The 25923-nt window shown below is 45.0% G+C and overlaps 2 protein-coding genes across 2 annotated transcripts; one reads left to right on the plus strand and one right to left on the minus strand.

Annotated features, from left to right (window-relative positions):
• Positions 1–214: 214 nt before the first annotated feature.
• Positions 215–5234, plus strand: LOC105417635 (uncharacterized). The gene is made up of 8 exons (XM_011612467.2): positions 215–1272; positions 1587–1850; positions 3202–3450; positions 3711–3881; positions 3998–4126; positions 4315–4481; positions 4708–4974; positions 5050–5234. Exons 1-8 carry the CDS (start codon positions 1026–1028, stop codon positions 5224–5226), a joined length of 1671 nt encoding a protein of 556 aa, XP_011610769.1. The 5' UTR covers positions 215–1025; the 3' UTR covers positions 5227–5234.
• Positions 5235–7809: 2575 nt separating this feature from the next.
• Positions 7810–24983, minus strand: abcb6b (ATP binding cassette subfamily B member 6 (LAN blood group) b). The gene is made up of 19 exons (XM_003962132.2): positions 24811–24983; positions 24258–24453; positions 22471–22563; positions 22060–22136; positions 21723–21838; positions 21523–21644; positions 21250–21359; positions 21118–21183; positions 20868–20993; positions 20517–20593; positions 20310–20373; positions 19467–19552; positions 19186–19243; positions 18671–18775; positions 13128–13302; positions 12924–13036; positions 12679–12773; positions 10766–10834; positions 7810–8390 (listed from the first exon to the last, which is right to left on the minus strand). Exons 1-19 carry the CDS (start codon positions 24850–24852, stop codon positions 8291–8293), a joined length of 1890 nt encoding a protein of 629 aa, XP_003962181.2. The 5' UTR covers positions 24853–24983; the 3' UTR covers positions 7810–8290.
• Between the last annotated feature and the right edge of the window lie 940 nt (positions 24984–25923).

A 25923-nucleotide genomic window follows, 5' to 3' on the forward strand; every position in this document is an offset into this window, starting at 1 on the left:
ATCCTTTCCTGAACCCTTCTGACTTGTCAGAGCTTGCAGAGGGATGCAGAGGGAGAGTGAAAGTAAACTAAGTGTGTGTATGTGTGTGTGTTCGAGAGAGAGAGAGGGAGGGAGGGAGGGAGAGAGAAAGTAGTGTGTGTATGAGAAAGAGAGAGAGAGAGAGAGAGAGGGAGGGAGAGAGAGGAGTAAAACAGAGTAGTGAGAGGTTCATGCAGCAGACGTGTGTTTGTCCTCGGAGTTGTGCACCAACGGTCCAGTCTCAAGTGTCACTGGGAGCAAACCCGTCTGTGGGATGATCTCTCACCTTTTCAACCAACGCAGATCTTGAAGCAATTAAAAAGAATAAACAAGGAGGAAACAAAGGAGAAAAGACGAAGACCTGGAGAAGGAAAAAATCCCCCTCACTGGGAGTTTTCTGGGGAACTCTTGGATATACTTTCTTCTCCGAGGGCAGGAAAAAAGGAGAAAAGAAGACAATTGACAAAAGTAAAGGGGACTCAATGGCAAACAGAGGAAAGAGAGAAAATGAAGACAAATCAAAAGAAGATTTCTGAAACAAAGCAGAGGAATAGAACCGAAAACAAGGCTATAGAATAGAATTTTATTTGTCGACATTCGTCACTCTTTGTAACATTTATATTCGGTTTTACTATGACATTTAGAGGTTTTAAGTCTGTAAACCTGAGAGCTGAAGAAGACCGAAGGAGTCAGTAACAAAAAGGTCAAACTATATTTATTTTAGTATTTCAGTACAGCTCACTGTGTTTGGTAGGCGATGAAGTAAAAAGTGGAACAGCAAAAGTTCCAGGACTCAACAAAAGGAGCGAGCAGCACGTGAAAGCAATAATGTCAGCGTCATAAAAGAATAATAGGAAAAAGCCAAAAAATGATCCAAGCAGAGAAGCAAGATTAAAAAACAAACAACGGCTATTTAGAATAATAATAATAATTTTAAAGAGGAATCAAAAGGGGGGGAAAAGCAAACCGGCAAGGAGAATTAACAAAACCCCGAGGAAGGACTGACGATGAGGCTCCTGCTGCTCCTCGCTGCACTGCTCTCCATCCTGATCCTCCACCCTGTGACGGCAGCAGCCACCGCGGCCCCGGCACGGCTGGAGCGGTGGGTCCGCTCGGGCCTCCAGTCGCTGCAGTGGGATCAGCTGGACCGATGCCTCCGCATGTCCTCGCTCCCTGAAGCCGAGTGCAGACGGCTGGCTCACCTACCTCCATCCGCCGTGGCCGTGTATGTCTCAGAGCCCCGCACAGCTACAGGTACGGGGGGGGGCAAAGGTCATCAGACACAGGGGTCTGTGCGTGTTTTACCCATTGCAGGCAGAATAATATGCTGGTACGATTTTTACTCCATTATTATAACGCAGATATCACCGATATGAGTTGAAATATTGTAACTATATGTTAAAATTGAATCAAATCCAGGCCTTGTTTAAGGTGCCGTGAGGGGGGGGGGGGGTCTTGTCTTGTGTGTGCATGTGTGTGTGAGAGTGTTCTCCAAAGTGAAATGTCGTGTCCTGAACGTCTGAATCTAACACTCTCTGTGTCTCCTGTGGTCCTTAAAAACCTTCCAGACAAAGTTTTGGCCATCCTGCCAGACTCCTCCGTCGGGATGGTGAGCTCCAAAATCCGGAGCGGTTTTAGTGTCAGCCAGATGCTGAATGGAGCTGAAGGTTCACACAGACGCCATCAACTGTTCCCAGGTTCCATGGCCCACGACGCCGTGCTGGTGCTGGATCCGAGCCCCGGGGAGAACTTTGGCCACCCGGTGGTCCTTTTCTATGTGGACGTGAATGTGACGAAGAAGAGATGCTCCCACCTGGACGGCATTTACTTGGGTGAGCTGCAAAACTCAAACGAGCAATTTTGTGCGGCATCGGAAGATAAAATCTATATATCTTAAAAACCCCACAGTGGCTAAACCTCCCGATTACAAATCTCACCATTTTGTCAGAGCAGGCAGGAAAGGAACAGATGCAGTTTTGCTAACTGGCCTGAGACAGTTTGGTTTGACACCAGGATTCCGTTTAAGCAGTTTATTGCAACTTACAGTTACATTTTACAGTTAAGTGCTATTTAATGTCGTCCACATAACAGCAATTTGGGGCTTGCAGTAGCGGAGCGCACGACTCCCGCTGTTCCCAACAGAACAAATCTGTACTTAAAATACTTCCGTGAAGAACTTAATGAGGGTGGGGAAATGCAGCAATTGATATGTGTCGTGTGAGCTGAAGACTCACACACACTCCCAAATATAACCAGTAAGGGTGGCAATGTCTTCCTGTATGGGGTGTATTGTTGCACAAACATCGCATGTAGTGACCCAGGAAAGAGTCCAAGGGGAGAAAGGGAGGCGATATATGGGGCGTCTCCTTGCAAGTGCAGCTAATTGGTGCAGTGTTGGTATATGTTGGGTCAACAGCAGTTCATTTTTTAATGGGATGTAATTGAACAGTGAGCAGAACAGAGGACAAACCCCATGAATCACTACAAAGGTGCCACGAGACATCCTGTCCACTCCAATCAAGGTGTCCATTAAGAAAAGTCCAAACACCAAATATGGGAGGGGGTGAAATTCAGTCAGAGACTTTTAAGTGAAAGTATTTTATATTTGGGAGCAGCTTTACAATCAAGCGAAGAGGTTTATCAAAACCTGGTACCAACTGTACCATTTTTACTGCTTTTAAAGTGCTTTATTAATATAGAAATAGTCTCAGGGGACACAAAGTTAATGTATTCTGTAAAGGTCCTCACAAATCCTCCCAAAGAGAAGTGTTTGAGAGTGTTTGTGGACCCCCTGCTGTGAGAGAGGTTAGGGCCGGATGTGAAGGTGAATTTGGTGCTGCGTTACACAAATACACGCCCGTTAATTATTCATGCGCACGCACGCCACTGTGCCCCATGCTGGGGCCAAGATGATTTCGGACCAAAGTATTTTAGGGCAAATCTTTCTTTTAGACCCCATTTAACCTCCAGAGGAAAGGAAGCACGGAGAGCAGGGAGCGGGGGGAAATAAATAAAGATTTGGTCTGAAGAGCAGAGAATACAGAAGCCGAAAGCAAAGAAAAAAAGCAGGAAAATAACTTTCAGTGACCCTGGCTCAAACATTTAGCTGCATCGGTGCATGAGGAACACAACACCAGCCCTTTATCCCTTCCCACAATGCACTTTGAATATTTGCATCTTTAGGGGAAGAGTGTCTGACCCCGGCATTGAAGGGACGTTGCCAGAACCAAATGAAGCGTCGACAAACTGGACCGGAGAGACTTCTGGACAACGTTCGGCTGGTGGGTGGGCCGCTGCGTGGCGGCACCATCAGCAGCGGCAGCGGCAGCCGACTGGTGGAGCGAGCCACCGGAGGCCTCTGCGAAGTCCATTTCCTGCCCCTGGTGGTGGAAGTTGGAGACAGCAACAGGACTCAGAGGCTCAGATGTGCAGGTGAGTCTTCAGCCTTCTACACAGTGTCTTTTTGTTTTTTTAAAATACCGTGGAACATAATATGTTTCACACTGCCTTTCTTGAACGCTGTCTTTGCTCATGGGAGCTTGCAGATGTGGTCTTTTATCACGTGGAGACATGAGCCACAGAGAACCTTAGATTAGCTTTGCAGCTTTGTGTCCAGGGCTTGTGAGTCGATGCTCAGACGATTCTATTTAATCACATTAATGGCTACTTTTCTCGCCCCCCAACTTTAACAGATCATGCAGAGTTTGCGCGGTGCCCTCAGCCGTTGCCAATGGGCTCCCCCAGTTTGCCCATCTCCAGCTGTGAGCTCAATAAAAACACCAGACGGTGCCACCAGCAGCCCTTGGCCACCCACCTTTCCTGCCGACTCTACCAGACGTGCGACCACGCTGTGCTGATCTCAGGTATGACAGGCTTCACCACTAAACTACAGGAATCCTGTTTCTGGCAGTGCTCTGATATTTTCACCAGTCACGATGCCACTTTTGCTTTTTTCTTTGGAACATTTTGAACACTGCAGGCGGTTGGCAGCAGCAGATCACATTCCAGCACCATGTTCAGAGTCTACAGAAGTTCTACAGAATGCTCCAGAACAATGGCTTTCCCAAGGATCACATCAAGACCTTCTTCAGTAATGGGCAGCTTTCTGGTATGATGGTGTCCCTCTATGAAAGTCAGTCCCCCAAAGTAAGAACTTGGTAGGATCTTTTCAGTTGATTTAGCTGGTAAAGTTAAGCAGTACAAAACCAAAAAAAAGCAACCGGAAAGATCAGCTGACCACCTGACCACGCTGTGATGACGGGAACCGCTTCTCAGCCCTCCTCTTCCCTCCCACAGATGGCATAGACGGGGTGTATTCAGCCACGGAGAAAGCGGTGATCCGTAATCACATCTCGTACATCTGCAGGAAGCAGCACTGCGCCGACACGCTGGTCCTTTACCTTAACTCACCGACATGCAATGACGGCACCATGCTGCTATGGGACGCCAACCTCAACGGCATTGTGAGACCTAAATCCATCCAATAATGATATCTCGTTGCCTCTTTTCCATGGTACTCGCACTACTGCACTCATGCAAATATAATTAAATATCCCAATAGTCTGTTCCTGCAGTGTTGAGTATGAACCATTCAGTGGAAAAGAGGCACCAATTATCTAAAACAAGCTAATCAGTAGATTTTTAACAGATGTGACCAACGACTGTCCGACCATCTATTTTGTATTCCAGGCTGATCTAAAAGAGCGATACTCTGTCAACGAGTTGCTAGTGGACCTGGCCGGCTGCAAAGCCACCCGAGTTTTGTTGTTTGTGGATCAGAGCTACAGCGGTGTTCTATCCAAGAGGCTGCGAGGGTCCCAGAAACACCTGAACGTGGTTCTCATACAGGGCCAGGCGTGGCAGAGCCACAGCCACCAGAGAGCCAACCCATTCTGGGAGGAGAGCGACTGGTCCTACATCAAACCTGCTACCTGCCTGCTGGACCACTTTGGAAAGGTACCTTCTCCTGTTCTCTTCACAGCTGCTGTTTTCACGTGGCTGATGTTGTTCTCCCACCGCTGGTGTTATTAGGGCCCAGGCATGTCTCGCCTCCTGGAACCGTGGACCAGCCTTTTGAATGTGACCTTGGCCGGTGCCCCCTGCAACATCACTCCACCTCTGACGGATGGCGAGATGCGACGAGAGTACCAGGGCTGCCAAAATCTACCAACTGCCCTCTGGCACCGCAAACACCGAAGGATCAACTGAGAGAGACTGGGGGAAGGAGGGGGATGGGGATGGGGGTGGGGTCAACTATGTACATATACATTGAGCTAGACGCAAGCATTGCACGTGCAGATTTCATAGTGTGCGTCTGTCCTTTAGGAGTTTCAGCACACTCGGGGACACTAGCGCGTGTGTTCTGTCTAACGTGGCGATGACAGCTAATCCCAGTGGGAGTGTCCTGAACACCATGTCCACCATGCGTGTGTACGTGTGTGTGCGCGCGCGTGTGTGTGTGTGAGTTCAGCAAGAGGACAACCACTCTGACAAACCAGTGCTCACTGGCATTTCAGAGCCGATCACCTATCACTATTTTTATCCAGTGGTTTCTCTTCTTATTCCCAGCTTCCTTTCCCCATTTACTTCCTCCTCCTCTTCCTCTTGTCCTTTGTTTCACCTTTTCTGAACCACTTTCTCTCTCCTGATTTCCTCCTCTGTCCCCATTCGCTCCCCCTCTCCTTTCTCAAAATTCAGTCTTGTACAGTCTCCAGCCACTCACCGTAGCCTTCCCATTCAGCTTCCGTCCATTTGAGTGTCTCTCCCACAGACAAGGGACCCCATAAACATTCTAAATTTACCAGCAAGAGGATTTTATTTAATTCATTTTCAGCCACTGTGCAGCAAATTTTAGATACAAGTTATTTTACTGAAGCTTTTCTTACCCTGCTGCAGAAAGGCTGATATAGGATAAAATTCAAAGATTTCTGGCGTCAAGATTGTCTCTTTTCTGGTTTAGACCCTTATTCATCACTACTGGCTGCAAAAGACCAACGTTTGCATAAAAAGGAGGACACAAATCTTTCTGTCTAAAGAGAATCTTCTCCTCACTCTTTACACAGTATCATATTTGCTGTGCAATAATTCTTTCTCAGTCAGACGTCTCTTTGATGAAAAACAGCCGGATTAATGACATTTCACTACTCTCACCATTTAGATATCTCACGGAGTATCCCTGTTATGGTTGAATATACTGTAGCTAAGTAACAATTATCTTCTTCTTGTAAATAAATAATCCACAGGACAGAGAAAAAACACAAGCTCAGATTCTAACAGAGTTTACAGAAATGCGCACGAGGCTTTACAGGAGACGTGTCGTTTGATCGCTCGCTTTTTCCACTTTTATCAAGTTGTTTATTCAATTAACATTTAAGTTGCTCAAGCCTACTTTACAGGGTGGCCAGGAAATTGCACAGGCACAGAGCAGGAACATATGTGTAAATATAGTGTTAAACATGATAATATATTTACCTTTTAACGAGAGTCATGAGTGACCGATTGCCATAGCAACAATTAAGAAATTGAAAAAACAGAAATAAGTTATTTAGGGATATTTTTCATGAGTGATTTCAAAAGCTTAAATGAGCAGAAATGCCATTAGATGTGGTGCACATTTACTTTTTTGTTTCACATAAGGGACCAAGTATGGTTGACCCTAAAAGACCAGTTCATTTGACCAGTGTGTACACAAAATAAAATAGGAGACCACTTGATATATGTGCAAATATAGTCTGTAGGAAATGTGAACAGTCTGTGACATAAAAATAATAATAAATATATTCAAATTAATCTGGAGCGGTTCCTTCTTTTTCTTCTTCTGTCTTTTTGGCTGAATGCAACCCAAAGATGAAAAACAACACTCTGAATAATAAAAAAACAAAAACAAATTGTCACTATGACTTGTGTGAAGCTCAGAGGAAATCTTTTTGCATGGAAGCACTGCGTCATTGAAGTCAGGAGAGTTGTTTGAACGCCCAGGAATGGAGCAAATTTGAAGCTTTTTTAACCCAGGGAAGAAGATGAGCGACAGTGAGACAGTCAGGAAAGGAGAGGCAGCAGCTGCTTGGCAGTGATCATGATTAAGATATGAAGCCCTTAGACTGCCCCTACTGGTACACAGACTGGCCATGGTATTTTAATAAGGGCGCAACTCACTGAAGTGGCCGTCTGTACAACGCTGCTAAAAATAAAAGCACCATTTGATCTTTATATCTTTAATGCAAAAGTAACTTTATCATTTGCTTTGGTTGATTGGATGATTCAATCTTGTTGGGTTCAGTCTGGGAGGACTGGGAAAGTCAAAGCGCCCTCCAGTCAGCCCGGTCCTTCAGCAGATAATCTCTGTAAACTGTTACCATGGCATCCACCCTCCCTGACACAAATCAAGAGTTCTACTTTGAGCTCTTCAGGCCACGAACGTTTGATCCATATTTACTGAACGTGGTCGTGTAACAGAAGCAGCAGAGGACAGAGAGATGGAAGCGAAGAACCCTTAAAAGGAAGAAAGATTTGCTGAAATCTAGCGCATAAATGTTCTTCTTGCAGGTATGCTGATGCAGTATGAATAAGCCACCCTCACTTCAAGAGTGTGTGTTGGTGGTTTTCAGTATATTCATCAGAATGTGTCTGCACCACACTGATGTGTTGCCCATTTCAAGTTTCAAGTTACCACTTCTATTTCAGCAGACTTCCAAACTCTCCCACATCGAAGCTCTGTGGCGTTTGTGCTTACTCTAATGAATTTATTACACTCTTTTTGGGGGCCTGTATTGAAGAATTCGATCTCCTCGGTTTTCTCAGGTGTATGTTTAATTCATTCCCTGCAAACAGAAGCTCCGAGTAGAGCTCCATGTGCTGCAGCAACGTTTTCCTTTTAAGTTGCAGACAAAACCATCACGCTGTTGTCGTTTCTGAGGCTTTTATTGGCAACGTGACACAGCTCCGACTGCCCATCTGTCTTCCTCACAGAAACCCTCAGGCTGCTGATACTCCACACAGCAACCTTTGACACGGCCAATTTTGGGTCATCCAGGATGTTTTTACCAAAACAATGTCAGTAACATAATCACCGCAGCTTTACAAGAAGAACGTCTGACCACAACACTTCCTGCCTCTGCTGCTGGACAAGCTTCTGGGCTTTCCACTGTTTACTGCTACCATGGAAACTGGATCCTAAAAAAAAGACTAATCTGACGTGAAAGGTAATAACCTGAATGAATTGAAAGTTGCACTAAAGGGGTACGATGTGTGGAGATGAGCTTGGGTTGGTAGCTTAGTTCTCAGTGTCTGTGTCTGGTTGAAGATTGTGGCTCTTTTGCTGTTTGGTCCACATGGCCGCATACAGACCCCCCTGGACCAGCAGCTCTTCATGTCTGATGGGAAAAGGAACAAGACACAAAAGGATCAAATCAGATTAGGCTTCATTTTCATGCCATCCTGCTCAGTTTGCTTCAACCACACAGACACGAATGCCACGTTTCCACTGAGCAGAACAGGTCACTTCGATCCTGTATGCAATTACTGTCAACAAAATGTGGAAGGGCCCTGAAACACCCAACAATTCCCATTCCAGAGCTTTTCATACCGAAGCATCCCCGAGCAAGTCATCTACATTGAGTTTCATGTCAGAGTTCCTGGACTGTTCCCCTCTACAGTTCTCAACTCATATCCGGACCACATTCTCAAACTGAAAGTCCGGAAACTGGCGACCGGATACAACAACTACGACAGAAAGAATGCCTCTCGCTGCAACAAGCAACAGCATGTAGCCATTATTTAATTCATTATAACATGACATATTAGGATGAAATACTGTTCTGGTAACCAACCAATTTGGCTGTTCAAAGTCCCCTCAGGGCCCGCACAAAGCTTGTGCCATTCTCTGATCCATTCATCAAAGACCACTGTGCACCACTGTGCAGCCCCCATTTATTTCACTATATTACACAGTTTAAAACACTATTTACTGTATCAGCACAGATGATTTATGCATTCTCCAGTGCAGTATACAATTTATTTACAACTACATCTTCTAATTTCATCCTTTTTTCCACCAAAACAACAGGAAATAAAAAGGAAACGCGACGAGGGGAAGGCTGGTCACTTAAAATGTCTTGTGACATCAGAGCTGCTTTAAAAACAAAGTTGAGCTGTCGAAAAATCCTCCTGCTCACTTTAACCAACTTCACTATGAATTAATAAAACCAAAAGTCTGTTACTGTCTGGACTCCCAGACAGAAAATTCAGACCGTGAAGGTCAGAAATAGAATATATAGGAGATGATCTGGGCAGGATGCAAGCAGGAGGGCAGTGCAGATCACGAGCAGCAGAGAAAGGACTGTTTTTAAACTTAATAATTCAAGTAACAAGAACAAAGGATGGGGATGTAATTCTAAAACACCTCTCAAACAAGCATTAAGGCTAAGCAGCTAACCCTTTTACCCCCAGGCAGCTTCCACTTATCCTTGATTTTAGTCCTCGCTGGGGTCTCTCACTTCATCTTTTCCTTCGCCTACAACTAATTTTCTCGAAGACCCGGCAGGGAGTCGCCCCCGACTACATGGCTCCTGGGGTCACAGGGGGCACTCAGAGCTCTCTGCCACCATAAGGTGGTGGCCAACGTTTCATTGCTGGAGGTGTAATCCAGTCATGTATGAAAAAGCAGATTAAGCTGGAAACTGAAGCCTGATACTGCAGAGCTGCACAGCTTCACAGTCGTATAGTGCTGAACACAACAGGTATTGGTCGTCTGACCGGTCACGGCATTTCTCAGAGTTATCAGCCAGGCTCAGGAGGAGGTCATGGTAAAGAACAAAGCAAAGCACAGGGATAAGGTGGGGCGGAGATGAACCCACTTCCTAATTCCATCCCATCATGTGGGGGTAAACGCGTGTATTCCGACACCAGAGGTTAAAAGGGGCTGACGTGTGTTTACATAACAGTGTCGATCAAATGATGAATGGTCTTTGGTCGGCGCTCCCTGCCCAAGGCTGCAGGGACAATACGGTCACATGGCTGTTCCTCACCGTATAGCAGCTCGTTTCTCAGGTTCTCTCATCTTCTTTCATCTCCATCATCACCGTAATGGCAAAATGCACATGACATTCAGCTGCAGCTGCTGTAAGGATTTATTTTACAGAGTGAGATGTATCACTTCATTGTCCGTCTAACCTCAGTGTGTGACAACGGAAGTCTTTATAGTCAGCTCCTATATCAAAGGATTGTACGCATCAGCAGTTAAGTGTCTCTGTGTGTGCGTGTGTGTGTGGGTGTGGGCGGGGGGGGATTGGACCTCAGGGCAAAGAGATACCAGAAGGTTTAAGGGTCACACAAAATATACTCTTAAAGATTGATCCATAGATAACAAATTTGCAAGCACCTAAGCCACAAACAATCATTCAGGTGTCCCTCTCTCACTCTCTCTCTCTCTCTCTCTCTCTCTCTCACACACACACTCTTGGACTTCTATCTTTGTGAGGACTTTTATAGATATAATACATTACTGAGCTCCTTAACATCCCAACTAAATGCCTGACCCTAACCCTGAACCTGACCCTAACCTAAACCTAATCCTAAATCCAACCTTAGAACCACATCTTGACTACCAAAAAGTCCGCAAAATGTCCTCACTTCCCACAAAAGTCCTCACGAGAAAAGTCTCCAGCTTTTCAGAGGACATGAACATTTCTGCTATCATTTCCTACAATGCCGCTGTATCTATTTGTGTGGTTTATAAGGATCATTTTACCGTCCTCTCTCTGCAATCGCTCCATTGTGAATCACTAAGATCTGGTCTGCTCCAATGATGGTGGACAACCTGAAATACCAAAAAAGATTATTTTAACATCAAACATTTTAATCCAGGCAAACAAAAGCAAATGCCATCACTCAGTTTTGCTAGTAGGAAAGTTAATATATATTTTCCTTTAAACAGTTTGCCTGGTGGTCATGACAACACCCTCGATGTGGAGTGGTAGGCTTGTTTTTTTTTATAAAACATCACATAGAAATTAATCAGATAAAGGGAAGGAAGCAAGAAAGGGGAGAGAGTAGGAGAAAGAGTCATAACGTGTGGCTGGATGTAAAGTATGGCCAGTTGTCTTATCACGGTTCTGGAATCAGAACCAGTCGCACTCACGTCCCAGCTGTCATTTCTGCCACGGGATCAGATACAACACACGCAGAACTCTGCATGTTGCTGAACGCAGAGGAACTCTGAGTGAACTTGTCTTTCTATTGATGAGCAGCGTCTGACAAGAGCCTGATTAAAGGCACACGCAGTGATGTGTGTCTCTCTGCTTTGGACCCGTGTTGGGGATATCTAGTGAAATCCTTTGAAGGTGTTGGAGGATGCCTGATCTCATGCGTGCTTCCTTAAACTTTTCCATGGCAAAAACTATCCGTGGACCGATTCTTGGTGCAGAAAGCAGGGTGCAGAAGACAAACCCGCTCTTTGCACACCACAGAGCTCACGCCTCACCAGACTGCAGAATGTCACTTTCAGCTTCAGCAGAGCCACCACTCTGTGTCATGTCATCAAAAGCTATCTTTGGACGTTCACCTTCAATATTTGATAGAAAACCTCGGTCAAAGGTAGAAATACCTCTCCTGAGAGACTGCAAAAATGACTGAATTCTCCATTTTCCCTCCTCTCATTCAGACAGAAGAACCAATGTCTAAACACGTTCATTTGCGAACTGTATGTCTAAGGTTATGCTGGAAACGTTTCCATCTTAAACAGCATTCCACTCGGGATTAATTATCATATTAGCAGCAATTTATAATAAAAACACTGTCACTGGGGTACAAAATGAACGGAGCAAGAACTAATAACGAGTAGAGCCGATCCGACGCTCCATCTGATGCTGAAAGGCTGATTAACCAGTTCTTTGTAATAACGGTCTAAAAAGTCATGTTTTGAGTTCTACCCTGCTGTTACTTCCTGGGCAGATCATTGCTCGTAGTGGCGAGCAATTCATCTGGTGGACAGATGGCAGGACTGTGCGTTGGTTTAAGAATCTCAAATGTTGCATCTATGCATTTTAACCAGAAGTGTTTTAGTTGAATGATCTTTTTCTTTTGCAGTTTAAGCCAGGCTTATTATATCGTTGATTGATCTGAGACATAAATATGCTGTCCCTTATGAAGTACAACAGAGAGGAAATGATGAAACATGGGTTTAGCATCACAAGCAACATCACTCCTGGTGTATTTCATGTCCCCAAGTGTCAGAGCCTTTCAAGTCTTTTTCCATCTCACTCTGGCTGATGAATAACCAGACATCTGTTTCTTCTGCTTTTGTTAACCTGTCATCGCGCATCATCTCATATCCTCCAATCAGCTTTTCATTTAATCTCTCCCTCCATCTCTTTCTGTGCGCTCTAATCCTGTTTTTCTTTCACTACCTCCCTCTTTTCCTTTCATTTCTCTTACTCACATTTGTTTTTATGCTGTCAGCTTGGTTCTGTATTAGCGCTGCAACTGTGATCAGATGGTGTCGAAGACCAAAAGATGCTTTTGCGTTAAGCTTTAGCCCAGAGTCTCTCTTAATCTGATTTCCGATCACACTCACACAGTCAGAAGGAACACATCAAATGCTGATGCAGAGCTACTTGAGTGGGATTCCCTTCAGCAGGAAGTTGAACAGCTGAGTCGTGTCACCTGTGTGCGACCACAATTGTGGTCCTGTTGGAGCAGACTTCAGTCAGGGAAGCTTGAATGTTCTGCTCCGTCTGGGTGTCCAGCGAAGACGTGGCCTGGAGACCCAAAGATATAGTCGTTGTCAAGTGGGCCAAATAGGTGTTGCGCAACTCAGACCATGAAGGAAAGTAGAACCGAGAAAGAGTTGCTAATGCACAGGTGTAAAGACGGGAGGTCTTGTGATGTAATCCTGTGTGCACCCCCACCTCATCCAGCAGAATGATCCGAGGTTCTTTCAGGATAGTTCGAGCGATCGCCACCCTCTGCTTCTCCCCACCGCTCAGTTTCAGGCCTCGCTCGCCGACGTCTGTGTCGTATCCTGTTGGAACACGTTGGCCTCAGGTGAATTCTGATTATTTTTTGTTCAGGTCACTAGTGCCATCCTCCATGTTCACACACCCCAGCCTGACCCTGTGGCAGCTCCAGGATCCTGCTGTGTATGTCGGCAGCCACGGCGGCCCTCTCCACCTCCTCCCTGCTGGCCGAAATGCGACCGTACAGGATGTTGTTGCCGATGGTGTCGTTGAAAAGGACCGTATCCTGAGGGACGACACCGATGTGGGACCTCAGAGAAGACTGGCGCACCTAGGAAGGAGAAGAGACCAAAGTCCAGACGTGTGGTGAGAGGACGGCATCTAAAAGCATCCTGTGTCGTTCCTGCGGAGCGGAACACAAATTATGCTTCCAGATGTTCAGAATGTCCTCAAATTAGTGACATTTTTGCGATGAACTGCACCGACCTCGATCTAAACATACTGGACCTGCCCCCAGCACACCCATATGCCATACATATACATATATATATATATAAATGTTGCATTAGATAGCCAGCCTGTACTATATAATGCATGTTGCCCTGGGTCACAGACAGCAAGTGTCCTCAGCCAGTTTCATTCAGTCTCTCCACTTTCTTTGACTGCAGAGATTCACCTACTTTCCACTTCTCTACATTTCAAATCAAGCGAAACTGCAACTTTATTGGATGTGTCCTGTGACGTAGTGACAGAATCAAGCCTCCGCACCTCCGTTGAAGGTTTAAGGTTGAAGGTTTACTCCAGCCTCTACTGTGCCACCTACCAATGCTTCTATTTATGTCATATACAAGTAGAGCATAACACAGGTACAGGTTTCAAAAGGTCAGTACAATTCTAACACATCTGTGCTGCTTCTTTCAAGAAATAGAAATAAAGACCACAAACACAATGTGTTAATGTGCATTTGTTAAAAATTAAAGAGGCCAAAATTAAAGTTGAAGTTCTTTGATGTGACAAACTATAACCGGGAGGCACGATGCTATTAAAACTAATGTACAATTATACTTGTAAAAAGGCTGAAATCATTTCCAGTTTTCAAAGTCTCTGGGAAACGTTAAAAAAAATAAATGAAAAAACAGCCCGAAACAACTAACAAAACACTGAATCTTTCAAGTGCAACATTTCTCCTCTGCAGCCAGAACAATACCAGTCCCACTTCCTGTACCACCACGGTTTGGCTGGTAACAACACGTTTCCCATCATTTCATCCTTGCATCCATTCGCTGTTGTTTCCATCCAGGAACAGCGCAGCAGCTGTTTCTCATACAGAGCTGGGATGCCAAACGTTGGAGAGACAGATGGATATGAAAGAGAAAATTACAACGGCTGAGCAAAATAGGGCCGTATAAAGCGCTTTGCCAAAGAATTCTGCAATTACCAAGACTTGCTCTTGGGGATGAGCTCAGCCTGGTGGAGGGGCTCGTTGGCAGAACGAGGGACCGCAGACGGGTGCACAACACACAAACAAACACTTAACAATTTCAACTGCGGACCTGAACAAATCCATTTAACTCATTAAAATAAGCAATAAGACCAACGGCACCCTCTGCTTTTGCCTCTGTGTGAACATTTATACTATAATTCATCCAGGTATGATGTTATAACCTGAAGAATTTCCTTAAATGGGGATCAAGTGTGAAAGAAAGTGGCAGCAAAAGCATTTTACACAAGTTTACTGCAAGACTGTGACCATCAATATTCATCATTTTGATACAGAGCGGCGTTTAAATTTAGTCCACAGACACTACAGAGTGTCAGTGGGCTCGTTTGGCCTCTTGTTCAACTCTTCCTTTGCTGATCCACCTGCTGACTGAAGCCTTTTCTCAGCCCTGCATGAACAATGAATCATTTTAGGAATATTTGATGTTTCTCCATAATAAAGGCTTTCATCACAAACAGGAAATGGCACAGGAAGGAGGGGGTGGGGGTGGGGGGGTGGGGGTGGGGGGGTGAATTACCAGCAGGACTATTGTTCAGGTCCCCCAAAAATAACCCAAAAGTCAAACTTGTGCAACACGTTAGAAAGCACAACGATGACTCACGTTGGTGTTCCGTACCCGACCTGTGGAGCCGGGCCGGCAGACTCTGACTCACCGTCACATGTGGCTGCCACATGCGGTAACAAACAGGGCGGCAGAGGAGTGATGGAGCCAGACGGAACCAGACGCATGCACTGCTCATATAATCCATCCATTACAAAATGCCCTTAATCCATTTTTAGCATAATCCCAATCTGGCTCAGAACCTTAACATAACTCACCGCTACAGGTTTGTTCTCACATCTAAACCTGTAAATCATTGACATGCATCTAGAGGGTGTTGTCAGATTATTGATTTGGTTTTATTTTTCCATGCACATCTGGAATTGTTGTCCCACATCTGAGAGAATCCTTTCTCTTCTGTCTTTCAAAACACCAAGAGCATCACTTCATGCTTGGCCACCACCAAATATGATCCCGACGCCTTCAGGGGCATCAAATATTCACTATAACATCAACCTTCAACCTCAATAATGTGTCTTTATCTGCATATTAGTGCTGTTTTTATATAGGAACAAACTAAATTGCACTGATTGGTGTCTACATAGATGAACATAGATGTTTTTTGAAAGCAGAATTCCTGATGTGTTCAAATCTGAGCAGCTGATGTTTTAAAACCTATTTAATATCATTTTAATTTATTTAGCGTCGATGGGAAAAAAAAGCCTATTAACATCGGACAGGATTTAGCTTTTACAGCAAAACTAGCCGTTCAATGAGTGGACATCTTTAACGTCATCTCACGCTGACTCAGGCCTGATGGACTCCGAACGAGTGCGGAAGATCATTTCATTTGAAGTTCTACGAGCAGTCCCCTGATGGTGAAACATTAAAATGGTATTTATAGAGTTCGACATGAAAAGGAAGGGGGATTTTAATGGAGTGACAACAGCCAGAATTGTGAAGCAGCTGGTGCAAAAAAACCTCCTTGATGATCGCATGTGATGCAAATTATTTTCAACTGGTACGAGTTTCAAATGCAATTTAGCTGTTAAATGAAGTTACCGCCTGGTTAATTTTCTACCGGGCCCTTTGATTAGTTGTGTTTATCTGCATTACACTAAGTTTTCGGGTTGATTTAAGCCTGAAAGGAACGTTTTCCTAATTTATATTAAACTGCTCGGAGCTCATACTGTAACGATGAAAGGATTCTTATCTTTCCTGGGCTCTAAAAGGTTTTAGCATGATGTGGAATACTTTAATGGTCCGTGTTCTTACAGATGTCGGTAGCAAAGTGAGTTAACTGGAAATTCTTTTTGGTTATTTTTACTCTAGTCATTAGCCAAGATGCTATCAGCAGTCAGCTGGCCGAGGCTGGCAAAAAAGGGTGAGCTCTTTGGTTTCTAGCGATGTGCTAAGTTCATGTCTTCTCATTGGAAGAGCTATGCATCAGAAGACGTTTCCAAATGAAAAATCTTCTCTTGCATCAAGTTTCCTCCAAACCAGTTTCACCAAACTCCCGTGGTTATCTTTATATTCGGATTAAAACTAAACCCTTAAATACTAATGTGATACCACTGACCTACATGCTTCACCAGAGAAAGGAAACGCTGTGTTTGAAGGCTGCCAATGGGAACACGCTGGTACTTTAGTGGGGAAAGGCCCGTAAACTGAAGTTAGATTAATAGATTAATAAACAGCTTTGTGTTTGAGTGATCTAATCATCATTCAGCTGTGTAATTATGTCCTAATCACGACCAGCCTGCTCACGTCCGTAAAACAGGCGTCCGCGTGGTCGTAAAGTGGCTGCGCTCTTTGGACTTTTTAATGGTCTTTCATTTTTTTGGGGGGTGGGGTGGGGTGGGGCAAATTATAAACACAAGTTACTTTGAGTATAAGTGCAATAAATGTGCTATCTTCACACAAACATTCGCAGGCACATAAGCACATCTGGCGTCTGGACCTGAAACTGCATTATTCAGGAACCTTTTACTATGATTTATTCACAGTATGACTGGAGCTCCTCACTCGCTCTGTTTGGCTGCGTGTGTGAGAAGGAGGACGGGGGGAAAGTGGAAAGAAGGTGCAAATGCAGTGCAGGAGAGGGAGAAAGAAAACAGATGTGGATTCCTTTAATATACAAACTGCGCGGCGTTGCTAACAAGTGCTGTGTTGGCTTGGTTATACTGGGACCTGGAGTTTTGATGCTGGACATGTCGCTGGTGCATTTGACCTGAAGAAACCAGATCGATGTCACAGCAGAGCGCTTCTGTCAGTGTGCGAGTTGGTAAAAAGAAAAGAAAACCAAGAGAAAGGAAAGCAGCATGTGCTCCTCCAGAGACGTAGCTGTGTTCCGTTGTTAGCATTGTGATATCAACCCAACAATACTCAAAGGAACAACACAAAAATACCAGGGGCTGAGAGGACAGCGGCCGGTGTGACGTGCAGCCTTTTCCACTGCTGATGCAGAGAGCAGACGTGGAATATGGGGTCATCTGGGATTTTAAATTCAGAGAGCAGCGCAGAGTTTTCAGTCCCGCAACCAAAAAACCCGGATGTTGAAGTCGGGAGTGCAGGAATGCCAGAAATAGCATAGCAGGCTGGAGCTTCAGCGTTTATTACTACTAGCATGTTCAACAGGGGCTCATGGTTAAACTCTGCTGCCCCAACGCCTTCCTCGTACGCCATATATCACCTAACAAAACGTAAATCTTAAACATATTTTGCACCATTCAATAGTCCACTGTTGATTTGTAGACCATGACGGTCTGGAGAGCACTTTTTTATTCACTGTCAAAGTCAATATCCCACATGATTTAATGACTTGGGTGGGTAGCAAATTTCTGTCTCCACATATCCCAGTTATCTGTTACCAGGATCTTTTTCTCCATTTTGTAGCTTCAAATGAATCACTAAAACCAACGAGATCGAAAGAATGAATATTTAAATGTGGAAACATTTAGAGCTTGAATAACATCAATCATATTGGGAAAGAAAATGATTTAACTTGTGGTTTGAGTCTTTATTTTGAGACCTGTGTCACCTGTTATTATACGGCCAAAATACCAACAAATGGCAGCGACGTAGATGTTTTAGATTCCTTTTTTACGGAGCCTTTAAACACAGATTCCTCTTCTACCTTTTTGATCTCTGCTCTGGCCATTTTGACATTTTTAAGGTGTGGTTTCATTCACATTTCCAACTAACTCATGCTGTTTCCTGCAATTCTTTGCTTCTAAAATATGTTATCGGGAAAAACAGAAGGGGAAAATGGCTCTAACGCGTGTGCGCTGATAACTCACTTTGCATCTGTGCTGTGGTATTTTCACACCATGAAGCAGCTGAGAGCTATTTCCCTGCCCTCCTATCATCAGTTGCCAAAGACTCCAAGTACTGCTGTTTAAAATAAAGAAATAAAAACAACAATAGCTTTGTGGTCCACCTGCTGATTCCTGCTCACAGATGTTGACACACGTGCGCTGCACATGTTCATTCTCTATTTCCTGGCTGCCCGGCAGAACACTAAGAAAGTCTCGGGCAAAGCCTCGAAAGTATCAGATGGATTTTAGGGGAAATATTTGTTCTGGTGATGGTTGGAGATTGTCTTAAAAAAGAGTGGGTGTTTACATGTTTAGGGATTCATAATCTCTGTTGGTTCACCTTGGAAATGTCCTGGCCGTCGATACGGATGCTGCCCCTCTGAGGGTCATAGAATCTGAACAGCAGGCGCAGGATGGAGCTCTTCCCTGATCCAGATGGACCCACCTGTAAAATCACTAAATCCATCCTAAACTTGGATTGACAGGTCTTAAATTACCCTCCGTCTCTATGAATGATAGCATCTGGTAATACTGTTATCTGCTCTGCTGCAAAGGCTTCAATGAAGGATCTTTGCAAACTCTAGATTCCAAATTACTAAGAACGTAATTCAATTATTCTGCTTGAGATTTTTTTTGTATGCGTGAGTTTATTAATCAGGATTTCTTTTAAAAAGCCAATACTTTGTTATTACTAGCCGTTAACAAATAGCTTTTAGATGTGACGCTAAAAGCTAATTGCTAATGGTCCACCATTAGCAATTAGCTGTGAGGATAATGAGTATAAGGCTAAACACAACATCCAATACAGTGTTTTTTATTACTTATTTTGTGTTTTTTTCTATTTTCACACCCTACCAAAGCGACCGTCTGTCCCGCCTCCACAGTGAAGGTCACGTCCTGAAGAACCTCCATGCTGCACACAAACACACAAGTAGAAAACCTAAACACATTTTGTAAATAGTCCTTTTATCGCTGGTGATTGTCCAGATCTTAACACACAACACCTAGGTGACATTGATGGAGCCCTTCTGAATGAATAAAACAGGCCCATTTCAAGTTGCTGTCTGTTCTGGCCTGAATTAGACTGGAGGAAATTGACAACTGTAATTATCATCAGGAACATGTTGGCTACACACCCGGGCACATAGCTGAAAGAGACTCTGTCAAACTCCACCTGACCTGCTGCGAGCTGCAGGTCCTGAGCCCCATCAGCATCTTGGACCTGGGAGATGAGCAAGAGGACATTGAGGCACATGCAAACTCAAATATCCTCACAAAATTGGATTCACATATATATCGATGTGGACCCAGATTGCAGGTTAGTGTCATGAGATTTAGTTTTAAAAAAGGGAGGAAATAGGATGTAATCATTAACGTAAGATGGGACATTTTCACAGTAATGTGGTGATTTACCAACCTCCCCTCTTCCTCCTCGAGTCCCCTTGACTTCTGCTTCCCAAGCCAGAAGAAAAGGGCCGCTGTGTTTTGAAGGTGCTCTAATGCTTTTGTCCACATTCATGTGGCTGTTTAACATATCAAGGGCCTGTGAATGCAGGCGCTTTTCCTGAGGCAGACTGAGAACGCCTTTTCCCACCGAAAACACGCACAAAACGGCAGACGTACGCGCAGATGCTGTGTTTCAGTGCGCGCCAACACACACTCAACACAGAGACACACTTGCTGTTGACCTCCGTCTCCCCTGACCAAAGGAGAGCGATGCTAACAAGACATTTACAAGGTGTTTGGATGTTTGATTCAATTTATGATTATTTCAGTTTGCTTTTGATTTAATACACACTTTGGTCTTTGCAAATTTCCAAGGCTTCTAATAGGTCAATTGTAAATTCATCCAGTAATAAACATGAATGGAGAATGAAATAGAGGAAAATTAAAATGGAGAATCAAAGCTCCGTGAAATGAAGAAGAATACTGTCTATGTGAGTAAATGTATAGGTTTAAGTGGCGTATTTGAGACTCACCTCTCTCTGCTCTGTAAACAGTGCTAACATGTTCTCCATGTCAACGAAGGAACTCTGGATCAGCCTGCAAAGCAAACATCAACAGTAAAGATGGTCAGACCGATTGGCTGGAGGCGTTTTCAGATCTTCCTGAAGGTGATCTCTTCGCTACTCCCCTCATATACTGTGATGCAGGGTGGGAGGACGTTCACGCCGCTTTAATCTCACCTGTAGTAGGTTCCGAACCAGTTCAGAGGTGTGTACAGTTGGATGATGTAGGTGCCGAAGAGGACGTAGTCTCCAACCTGGCAGATATGAACGCATAAATCAGCCCTGAGTGGAACTCAACTGGGTAATGAGAAAAAAACTGGCTAATGAGATGTTGGCACACAGTTTCTTCTCCTGGAAGGTGTCAAACGTGCAAAAACAGATGCAGAAGTGTTCTTTTTGAGCTGTTATCACACAGGAGAGAATTCTAATACCATGAAAGCTGCATCACCACACTCGCTTGGTAATTAGGATTTTTGATATTAAATCCAGCCACAAGTCAACAGATTCTAAGATTGAAACAGATTCTACCTGTAGTTTGCCCTGAGAGACCGAGTGTGCACAGAGCAGAGATCCGGCCAGCAGCCCTGAACCGATGATGATGTTCTGGGTTTGATTCAGCAAAGCCAGAGATGCTGAGCTCTTCCACTCGCAGTGCTGCAACAGGACACGGGAAATAAGAAAAGTCCTTTTATGAGTTTAAGACGGCGTTTCCCTCAGCATCATCCCGGAGCAGCAACAAAGGCTCTTCCTGAACTCCCCTGCTGTAACCTGAACTTACCTGATGTCTCAGAATGGCTTCCTGAAAGCAGCGGACCTCGTATTCTTCAGCACCGTAGACTTTCACCTGCGCTGACATTCAGTTAGGCTCCGTCTCATTGCAGAGGACGACTTTTGAAGGGAGAATTTCTACCGTCTCAAAGTTGAGGAGCGAGTCGACGGCTCTGGACTTGGCCTTGTTGTCCTCGCTGTTCATCTCCCGCCTGTATTTTGTTCTCCATTCCGTGATGAGGACAGTACAGGCTGCGGACGGACAGGCAGGTAAGTATCAGCTGCACGGATGAGGCGCACGTGGGCTTTTGTAAGTACAATGTAGACGTGAAAATAAGCCAACTGCACAGTGAAGAGTGCTGAGCTACTGTCGAATCTTTGCTTGTGCAACATCCCGACACACGCGGTTACTCACTGAGGTAGAGGACCATGCACGTGAAAACAATGAGTCCAAACCAGACGCTGAAGTACGAGACGAAGTAGACGATGGCGATGATGACGTCACAGATGGTGGGAAGGACGCTGAACAGAATGTAGCTGGGAGACAAAGGCGCCTGCTCAGCCAGGTCACGTGACCACCGACAGCTACGGTTGTTGTGCGTCCGCCTGTCCTACCTCAGCAGGTTGTTGACGGAGGACGTGCCCCTGTCGACGCTCCTCAGCACGTCTCCCGTGCGCCTCTCCAGGTGCCAGCGCAGAGACAGGCCGTGCAAATGGGCGAACAAACACACCTGAAGCGTGAAGCGAGGGAGACGCGTGTGACTGTTCTGATGGACGGCAGCCATTAGCGCCTCAGACGATGGAAAAGGGACGCCAGCTAAAATCAAACATGCTTCCTGTCTGACGCCAAGTCGCTTGTGAAGCCCAGAATAACCCCCAAAGTCCAAAAAGCGACTGTAATCTGCACAATATGAGAGACAGGAGGAGAGGAGGAGAATCATCTGCACGTTACCTGAACTCCTCTGCTGGTAAACTGCTGAACTTTGATCCACGAGAACTGACGAAGATTGCTGATGAAACCAGAGGTGCCTACACACAAGGAGGTGAAAACTGTTTTCTATGTTCCATCAAAACGAGGGACTAAACATATTCAAAAACACCAAAAAACACATTATTTCGGGCTATCATCAGATGTGGCAGCATGCTATGCAGTCATGGAAACATATTCTGACATTTCTATATCTGTGGGGACTCAGAAACATGAACTGACCCTGACCCAAACCTAATATTACCATTAACCTTAAAAACGTGTCTTAACCCTCGTCGTTTGAAGTTGTGGGGCGAAACTAGTAGAATGAGATTGTAGGGATCAACACACACACACACACACACACACACACACACACACACATGCATGACCCACCTGCCCCTCCTCCTTGTAGGAACTTCAGCAGGGTGTAAATGCATACAGTGGCAACAAGTGATGACCAGGGACCTCCTTCAGAGAGCTCATTAACTACAAAACACACATGCACGGATGCACAAATACGCAAAGATCCTTCGCCTGGTTGAGCTAATAAACAACAGAGGTTAAAAAAAAGAAAATCTTAAAAAGCAACGAGCAATTCATGCATTTGGTAAATTCCAAATCAGAAGTACTTGTACAGCATATGACATCAATCAGATTGACGTCATGTGTGTGTTTTGCGTGCACACACAGGCGCACACACACCGATTCATTGACATTCATTACACTGTTGGACGAGTGCTGGGAATCCAGACGACTTGAAAAAAGGAGCGAAAGAGGGACGCAGGAGAGAAGAGGAGGAACGACTGAAGATGGAGACGCTGGTGACACGGTGAGAAAATTTACTATAAAAAGAAATGATTGTATTCGACATTTTTTTAATGAAAGTGTTTTCAGTGGGGGGTATTTTCAGCTCTTTGGCTCTGGGACCAGGATTCGGAGGGTGGGAGGCGGGGTCGGACCCGGAGACAAAACGGCTGTTGTACCGGTGTGTTAACTCCACGAAAAAGGCCACTAATGCTGCCTAAGCATGACTGGCAGGAGGGGGTGACCTCCCAGAAAACCTTCACACACAAACTAGCTGCCCCCCACCGCAGCACCCCTTCCACGCCTTCCCCGTCACACAAAGCAATGCTGGCCTTCACTCCGGCAGCGCTGGCTTCCACTTTCATGTGGCTCCAAAAGCCAAGCGGACATTTTTCTAAAGGCTAATGTAGCTGAAGACAAACCGGAGCTTGACTCCCTCTGAAGTGGAGGCTTCTGGATTATTGCCTCGCGCTGCGTGTTGCCCTGTGTACAAAACGGGGCACAAAAGAGTCCTGGCAAATGATAACAACCCCGAAACATAAAAGTTGCTTCCTCCTTCCCACTTCTCTGCTTTATAATAAGCCTTAACTTTTTATTTTAATGGCGACCATATGGGGCAATAAGTGTCTGAATGAAGTGATCCATGGATATTGGAAGGGCTCATTCACACTCTGTGTGCATTGTTACTGTGTTTTATGGCCCCATTTAGCCTTTTAATTGGCAATAACTGAAAGACTTCTGGGCCGTAATTTAGCCAGTCTCATTCTGTCAGACCTGATATGCTTCAAGTAGCTTCAAAAATATAAAGGGGTGAGTATTTGGGCAGAGGAATGACTGAATGCTGCTCTCTGTGGCTTTGTTGTGTCTTCAAACTGAGTGTGTGTCTGTTGTAATATGAGTTTAAAAGTTATTTGGATGGGGAGGAAGTGTGTTAACTAGAGCAGCATGCTACAATGCATCACGCAGAGCTGCTAAAAAGCAGTAATTATCCCCACAAAAACCTGTTAAGTCTATTGGAAGGGGCCAAGGACAGCAAAGGATAAATGGTATGTTACGTAACCAGGTGAGATGAATCAGCAGTCAAAAGGTGCAGGAACCTGTGAGCTACTAACACCACAAAATCTCTTCTTTTGAACTTTCATTTCACTCTCATGAATCTCAACCAAATTGATATTTATTTCATGAATATTAGATGCAGAATCAAAGTTTGGGAGGGTCACCCTTTTAAAACACTTGAACATGCTGCCCTCTACAGGCGTGTCTGTGAACTGCAGGCTGCAGAGACGGGGCGCGCTGTTTTCTCTACGTCACAATTTCTCTATTGTATAAATACTAAGCGAAATTATCTGCAATTTGGGTTTGCTTTAGGTACTTACCGATATTCTTAGAGTAAACAGGCACAAGCACATTAACTAGCCGTTCGGCCAGCAACAGTCCAACACACAGCAGCACAAGAACCTGCAGAGCCGGAGAACCTTTGGGCCAAACATGTGGCAGCAACAGTCTAACCTTCCTCCCAAATCCTTGCCAGACAGATGGCAAAGGAGGGGTGGGAGCCGACGTCTGTTGCATCTGAGCAGATAAAGGGAAGGTCAGGAAGAGAGCGGTAATATCGGAAAAATAAGACCTTTAAGGGGATAAGATAAAAAGGCGAAACCTTTACGACCAATCTCGTGAATGTGTTTGATCAGCTGAAGGTCAGAGCAGTTGAAATTAATTTGATCAGTTCTGCCAAATGAATGTAAAGCAGGGAATCAGCTGAGGCATCACATGATTTGGACTTGAAATCAGCGGAATTAAACCATAGAAAATGCCTCAATGGACGTCACGTAAATGTGAAAATATGAGCTAAAGCGTGTCGCCTGGCACTTGTTTCTGATTCGACCTCAGTTTTAGGCCTGTAATGTGACATGAGTGTCATGAACGCACCTCGACATTCACAGCTCCTCCTCTTCCTCCTCTTCCATCCATAGCTGCTGTGTAAGTCACCTCCTGGTTTTATGTTGGAGAAAAAATTCACCTGCAGAAAACAGCAGCCTTCCCCACAGTGGGATTACTGGAAAACAGCTCATGTAGTCGACCCGCAGCGTTGCCTTTTCACCACACACACACACGCGCGCGCACACACACACACACACACACAACTACACGTGTGTTTTCTGCTTTGAGTTAAAGTGGCTGCAGTAAGCAGTTTGTATTGAATGTCAGCTACTACTGGAATGAACACAATTAACATTTTTAGGACGTGAAACCCTTTTGGCTCTTTATGTGAGTGTTTAAATCCATCTCAAAAGTCGAAACATGTGAATGTGTTTAACTCTAATCTCACTCAGCTCCGTAAATGGGCCAAAAGTCATCAGAAACATGTGTGATATCTACAATATCCACAAACTCAATAGATTTCAGCTAGTGAATAAATTAAACTGGCTCCCAGTGCCTCCACTTTCAAATGACAGAGAAGGAAAGAAGGAAGAGGAAAAGTACAAACAAGCATGTTCTTTATTAGTAAAGAGTAACAAATGAACAGGCTGAATGGAGGAAGAGCATAACATGAACAAAGCTGCACATTTACAGAGGCAGGAGTCAGCACGGACAGGGTGGAGGGCTCCATTTACAACAGATGAATCATGGGACCGCAGGAGAGGAGAGGAGAGGAGAGGAGAGGAGAGGAGAGGAGAAGAGAGGAGAGGAGAGGAGAGGAGAGGAGAGGAGAGGAGGGGAGGGGGAGGGGAGGAGAGGGAGAGGAGAGGAGAGGAGAGGAGAGAGGAGAGGGAGAGGAGAGTGGAGGAGAGGAGAGGAGAGAAGAGGAGAGGAGAGGAGGGAAGAGGAGGGGAGGGGAGAGGAGAGGAGAGGAGAGGACAGGACAGGACAGGACAGGACAGGACAGGACAGGAGAGGAGAGGAGAGGAGAGGAGAGGGAGAGGAGGGGAGAGGAGAGGAAAGGAGGGGAGAGGAGAGGAGAGGAGAAGGGAGGAGAAGAGAGGAGAGGAGAGGAGGAGAAGAGAGGAGGGGAGAGGAGAGGAGGAGAGGAGAGGAGAGGAG

Source organism: Takifugu rubripes, chromosome 1 (genome assembly GCF_901000725.2).
Source record: "Takifugu rubripes chromosome 1, fTakRub1.2, whole genome shotgun sequence".
Taxonomy (NCBI): Eukaryota; Metazoa; Chordata; class Actinopteri; order Tetraodontiformes; family Tetraodontidae; genus Takifugu; species Takifugu rubripes.